Source organism: Periophthalmus magnuspinnatus, chromosome 8 (genome assembly GCF_009829125.3).
Source record: "Periophthalmus magnuspinnatus isolate fPerMag1 chromosome 8, fPerMag1.2.pri, whole genome shotgun sequence".
Taxonomy (NCBI): Eukaryota; Metazoa; Chordata; class Actinopteri; order Gobiiformes; family Gobiidae; genus Periophthalmus; species Periophthalmus magnuspinnatus.
Window position 1 is genome coordinate 15,481,330 of NC_047133.1, and position 6,738 is coordinate 15,488,067.

Consider the following 6,738-nt stretch of genomic DNA (forward strand, 5'->3'; position numbering starts at 1 on the left):
ACTTAACTCTTTATTTCTTACTTCATATATTTGTTGTTTTCTGGTTCTATGTAAAATGTAGAAAGTAGAAAAACACATTGACTGGGACCGTGTGTCACCAGAGGTATAATACTCCCTACAACTGAATCAAAGCCAATCTGGACCAGACTGAACCGGACTGGACAGTCCTATCAAACGTGGACTTAAACCTTGTCACATCTTCAGGAAGACTGTTCCAGGTTTTAATTGCACAAAACCGAAACAATGATTCCCAATGTTTAGTCCTGGTGTAGTCCTGGTTTAGTCCTGGTTTGGTTTCAGTTTAGTCCTAGTTCAGTACCGGTTTAGTCCCCGGTTTAGTCCCAGTTTAGTCCTGATTTGGTCCTCAGAGTGTGAGATGGTTCATGTGGCTCTAACGTGGGAGATGTACTTTGGACCTAGGCCATGGAGAAAATTGTCACAAGCAGAGCTGCTTTAAAGTCTGTTCTCTGAGCCACAGAAGCCAGTGCAGAGACCTGAGCACAGGACACATGTGTGAAGTACTTCCTGGTTCTAGTCAGGACCCGAGCAGCAGTGTTCTGGATGTACTGCAGCTGTCTTAAGGCTCGTCTGGAGAGGCCAGAGAGCAGGACGTTACAATAGTCTAACCTACTGGAGACAAATGCATGGATAAGTCTCTCCAAGTCTGGTTTTGACAGGATACCTTTCATTTTTGACATATTTTTAGATGGTAAAAAGCTGCATATGTTATTGATTTGATGTGGCTGTTAAAGATCAAGTCTGAGTCCATTATTACCTCTAGATTTCTAGCCTGAATTGAAGGTTTTAGAGAGACTGGAGGTGACTGCTGACACTTTCTTTATGTTTCTGTGGGCCAAAGATGATGACTTCAGTCTTGTCTGAGTTTAACTGGAGAAAGCTGTTTTGCATCCATTTGCTGGGTCCTAAAGCTCTCCTCACAAACATCACACAAACACATTTTTTTTAAAATTCACTTTTTAATTAAAATACGAATTTTTCCACAGGTTAAAAATCAAAAGGCAGAAACAGCAGAAAGTAGCTACAGTCAGGCACCATCGAAACAGGTTCATCATAGTTTTATTTTTAACAATGATATTTACGTATCATCATTTTATATTTATTTATTTATTCAACTAAAGACGGGCAGGTCGCCATGGCCACCCACCAAACACATTCAAAGATTCAAACATTTTAGGACAACTGTGTCAAGTTGATCCTGCCCTCCCAAAAACAATACAAACAAAAGCACTGAAGCAAAACGTCCATAGAAAGTTTCCAGCCCAAATCAAAATAAAAGAGTTTCAAATCAGACGAGAGGAACTGGAGCAAATGAGTTTCAGATACAACTGTAAGAGACACAGCTGCTCTGACACCACAGACTGTATAAAGACATGGACATATCTAACCTGCTAGCCGCCATGTTCCAAACAAGAAGTGATCATGGTTGCACTTCCGGCTCCATCGACTCTGGCTCCAATTCACTTTACACTGAAAAACTGTGTCCTCTCTCTCTGTAAATGCTGCTGTCAGACTTGTCATTTTGGTCTTAAATGTTCATATTAACCCGCTCTACATGGTCCTGGGTTTTTTATTTCACTATTGTGTCTGTAAATCAAGATATGAACATTAATAGCAGACAAATCAGGCGCCTTCTTTCCCTGAGGACGCTCCCGCTGGCATTAGCATCAGGTTTGATTGACAGCGTTACTAAGAGCCTGCTCCCTGCTAAAGTAGCGGTGTGGGCAGGAAGGGGCATTACCTTTAATAGCCTTGGTCTGGATTGGCTCTGTGGTTGCTATGATACTTGTAGTCCGAACTCTGCTCCAAATTGGCCCCTATAACTGCTATAGCCTCGATGAGCTTCATTTGGAGCTGAACGCTGTGACATCACTCAGTCCACTTCTTTATACAGACTGTGGTTAACACAGAACAGAGACAGAGAGCTAGAGTCACACACACACATACACACACTCATATACACACACACAAACACCCCCCCCCACACACACATACACACACACTCACAGGACATTTGAGATGAAGACGAAGCGTAAGACCTCGGCACAGCGGTGCACATGGCTTGGTGAGTCCGGCACTTGTGAGAATTTGTTGGATTTAAGAGACATTTGAAAAAGACATTCACACAACAACAGGCCACCGGCCCCACAACGGCCCCACTGCGCTAACAGGCCCACCGCTACGACGCTAATGAAACGCACAAACACTCCTGTCACGTCACATGGAGCGAACGGTAAAACGGCATCAGGGAAGAAGAAAAGTCTTTGGAGAACTGTGTGTTTGTGACGCTGTAGTCACTGGTCAGACCCATTCACACTCTTAAAGATGTATTCTATAACTTTTGTGGTGCATGTGAAGCAGCCATCTGCTTGTTGTCATGGAGATGCTACATGTTCCATAGTACACCATTAAACAAATCTTTTTCCATGGAGACAAGAGCTATTGGGCCAAGTTACCGAGGCAACAGAATTCACAATACGAATCCAGGATAGATACGTTTAATGCCACACTGTGGAACAGTAACATCTCCACGGAGACAAGCAGGTGGCTGACCACAACCTGAAAAAGTTACACAGTGCAGCTTTAAAGTCTAGTTAGAGAATTAGAAAGACTGACCAGGTTTAGACACTTTTTGTGAAGCTGTTTTTCACGTGTTAAGGTTTGGGTGAAAACAAATGGTGAAATAGTAACTTCACACAGGCCTTTGAACTTAAGTGTAAAACTACACACAAGTACACACAAGTACACATAAGTACAGAGAAGTACACACAAGAGGAGACAGACCTTGTGAGAGACCGCAGACAGAACAACAGAGGCAGCTCACAACCTAACCTCAACAATCAAAACTCAACAATCGTATATAAACTGTCCCTTGTGTCGTCATAGCAACCTGCGACAACTTCATGCAACATCATAAAACAAAAGCAGACTTGTACTTGTAGAAGAACTGGTAGAAGGAACAAAAAATATTTGTAAGAAAATGAAACTGATGGCGTCTGGCAGTGTTTCTGTACAGGGTTACTACACTGTCAGGGCTGCACAATATCTGACCAGGCCCACAAGACCACACCCACACGACCCAAGGAAGAGAAGGTCACATCCACAAGACCCGAGGCGTCACATGACTGATCCAAATTAGGTTTAGTTCAAAGTCACATGATCCTTTTATCACCTCCTTAATAATGACGGCAGTGGTGCAGTGGTTGCTATGGAGGCAATAATGTTCACCCTGACCTCGAAAAAAATGTTCAGGTTAAATATCATAAATGGTCTAATACAAAACACTCAGGAATCCTGCGCCCCCTAATGGCAAACAGCAGAGTTGTAGGACTGGAATATGTGTGTGAATATTGTGCAGCTCTGATTAGGATGTAAACAGATCGAGTGGAGGTCACTCCTCACACACTCCATCATGTTTCTGTAATACTATGCCTCCTCCTTCTCCTTCCTCTCCTTCTCCTCCTCCTCTGTCTAGTTTAAGAACTTTCTCTTATATTTATACTGAAACACTCAGGGTAAAATGACTTGGATTCATAATGTGACTTTGAGGACAGTAGTTTTCACAGGACCTGATGATTAGAGCGGCTGGTGTCATGTGACCACAAATACGACACCGTTAACATCGTCATGTGAACACAAACACGGTATCGTTAATGTCGCCATGTGACCGCAAACACAACATTGTTAACATCGTCATGTGACATATCAAAAGACGAAATATAAATCTGTCAACTGGACAAATCGTTCTAGGAGTGAAAACATTTGGCTGCTCATCCATTCTTCAGTTCTGCTCAGATTACTACTGGACACTGCCTTACATTCATCTGGAGGGAGGGGCTAACTATACTGAAACTGAAAACAGCTATTGTCTCCAGTTTCAGCCTTAACGACCCTATTTAACTTGTAATGGCCACCTATTGTTCTCTTTATTCCTGTTTGTTTTGGGTCTGAGGATAGAGTTGTAGATCGGTGAAAGATGATGTCTCAGGCCCCCATTCCTGTTTAAGGAAGGATTGTCTTTCCTAACAAAAATAGCTTCTTTAATTCCCCTCTCAAACCATTTCTTTTCTCTGGCTAAGTTCTGAACCTCACTCTCTTCAAAGGAGTGGTTAGTGTCTTTGAGATGGAGATGCACAGCAGACTGGAGTCCTGAGGAGATCTCGCACCGGTGTTGATACATTCTCTTATATAGCTATTTAGTTTCTCCAATGTAACACTCACTGCACTCTTCACTACAATGAATGGAGTAGACTACATTACTTTGTTTATGGCTCGGGGTGTTGTCCTTTGAGTGGACCAGTTTCTGTCTTAAAGTGTTTGTAGGTTTTAAATAGACCGGCACCTCAAACTGTCTGAAAATTCTCTGCAGTTTTTCAGACACACCGGCTGTGTAAGGAATAGTTACAGCTTTCATTCTAGGTTCAGATTCCCTGTTGTCCTGTTTTTTAGCTCTCTTAGTTCAATTGAAGGCTCATTTTGGATATCCACAAGCCAACAGGGTTTTCTCCATGTGTTGTTCCTCCTTCAATTTTCCATCTTTCCCTGTTTGTGGGCACCACTTGAGCTTTGTGTTGTAGAGTATAGATAACTGTGAGGGGCTTGGACAAGCAGCGAAACATCTTCGCTCCTACAACAATTTGTCAGTTGACAGAAAAAAATTTCATCTTTTGCTATGGATCAGTCCTGGATGACTGAGGGATTACAGACATCATCATGTGACCTCAAACACGACATCGTTAATGTAGTCATGTGACCACAAACATGACATTGTTAATATTGTCATGTGACCACAAACAGGTTAAACACGCATCGTTAACATCTTTATATTGAAGCTTTGTTTATTATTTTACTTCCTGGTTGGATGGCGGCAGGTCATCGTCCGGTGAGGGTCGTCTGGTTTTCTGATAATTGATTTTAATAGATTCTTTTTCCAGCTAGCACTCTTCCTCAGAGTTGTCATGTGATGCTTCTGTGACGTGATTGGTCAGATGATTTAAACAAACTTCTTCAGGACAGTATCCCAGGAGAGAAGCACCGGGACAAGGGGCCTTTTTACTCTCACACTTCACATAGTGTCCTGAAGAAGTCGGACTGCAGATGGCGCCACCAATAGGATGACAGCACCAAAACCTGTTTAAATCAGTTGACCAATCATGTCACACCAGCATCAGGTAACCACTCTGAGACGCTAGAGAGCAGTCCAAACTGTCAGGGATGAAAACAAACTAAACCTTCATCAGGAAAAACAATTTACTAAAATAGGAGTCATCGAGTAACCATGATGTTAATGAGATGTTAACAAGATGTTAACGAGGGTCAAAACTCTGACTTCATAATGATCAAAGAGTTTATTAAGAATGATCCAGGCTCAGGAACTCTTTAATCTAGATCCAAACCTGAGCCAGATCTTTCTCATTAAAGAGTTCATTAAGAAGAATTTTATGGTGGAGCCGAGTGAAACGACCGAGGTCAAAGTTAGAACGTCACTTAAACCTATGTAGGTCATTATGATTCTCACGCAGACCCCCTGTTGTCACCCTCTGCGATCATCCCCTGCAGTCGCCCCCTGCGGTCGCCCTCCATGGTCGTCCCCTGCGCTCACCCCCTGCTGTCTTCCCCTGTGGTCACCCCCTGCAGTTGCCCCGTGAGGTCGCCCCCTGCGGTCGCCCCCTGCGGTCGCCCCCTGCGGTCGCCCCCTGCGGTCGCCCCCTGCGGTCGCCCCCCGCGGTTGCCCCCTGCGCTCACCCCCTGCTGTCTCCCCCTGCAGTCTCCCCCTGCAGTTGCCCCCTGCGGTCGCCCCCCCATGGTCGCCCCCATGGTCGCCCCCATGGTCGCCCCCATGGTCGCCCCCCCATGGTCGCCCCCTGCAATCGCCCGCCATGGTCGTCCCCTGCGCTCACCCCCTGCAGTCGCCTCCTGCAGTCGCCCCCTGCACTCACCCCCTGCCGGCGCCCCTTGTGGTCTCCCCCTGCGGTTGCCCCCTGCATTCTCCCCCTGCAGTGCGACCCTGTGGTCACTCCCTGTGGTCTCCCCCTGCAGTCACCCCCTGTGGTCACTCCCTGTGGTCAGCGGATGTACACGTGGTCACGCCCCCAGTCTTGGCCTTGGTTCTTGTTGCGTCCCGTGTCCTCTTGGCAGTAGCGCTCTCTCAGTTTGGGACGTCCCGGGTGGTGGTGGTGAGGTGGAGGCTGGGGGGGGTGGTTCTGGTTCTCTTGGTCTGGCTCTGCTCCCTCATCTTCCCATGATGCTCGGCGGCCTTGTTGCAGGTGCAGACGACTCCCTCCTCCTCCTCCTCTGTAAGGCTCAGGTTCTTCATACGGATCCGTCTCTATGTCCATACACGAGTCTCCCGCTTCGGTGTAGGCAGAGTCCCGACTTCCCTGCGTCTCCGAGTCGAATGTGTCCTGCCGGGACAAACCGCGACTGCTGCCACCCCGGAGCTGACCCCGGGAGGAGCGGAGCGTCTGCTGTTGTGATGGGGGGAGGTGGGGTTTGTCGCTGTGGTACTCCTCTCCACCTCCGCACTCGGACAGGGGACCCTCATGCTTCTGCTCCCCGTGAACCATGTACTGTCCCTGGATGAGTCAGAGCCATGCGGCATGCCATGCAAACACAGAGCAAACACACACGCGGGTTAGTGGAGGTTAGAGCCAACACATTCAGAAACAAAACAAACTGCTTCAGTTTCTCATGCAAACACACGGCAGGCCCACATTTAAG

At 46.4% G+C, this 6,738-nt stretch overlaps 1 protein-coding gene across 1 annotated transcript; it reads right to left on the bottom strand.

Moving 5' to 3' along the window:
* Positions 1 to 6,083: 6,083 nt before the first annotated feature.
* On the bottom strand, positions 6,084 to 6,738 carry LOC129456452 (voltage-dependent L-type calcium channel subunit beta-1-like). Its single transcript, XM_055223643.1, has one exon. The coding sequence runs from the start codon at positions 6,582 to 6,584 to the stop codon at positions 6,084 to 6,086; it is 501 nt and encodes a 166-aa protein (XP_055079618.1). The 5' UTR covers positions 6,585 to 6,738.

Excerpts from the sequence above, each read along its gene's own strand:
- LOC129456452 (XM_055223643.1), bottom strand. The coding sequence starts at position 6,584 with ATGGTTCACGGGGAGCAGAAGCATGAGGGTCCCCTGTCCGAGTGCGGA.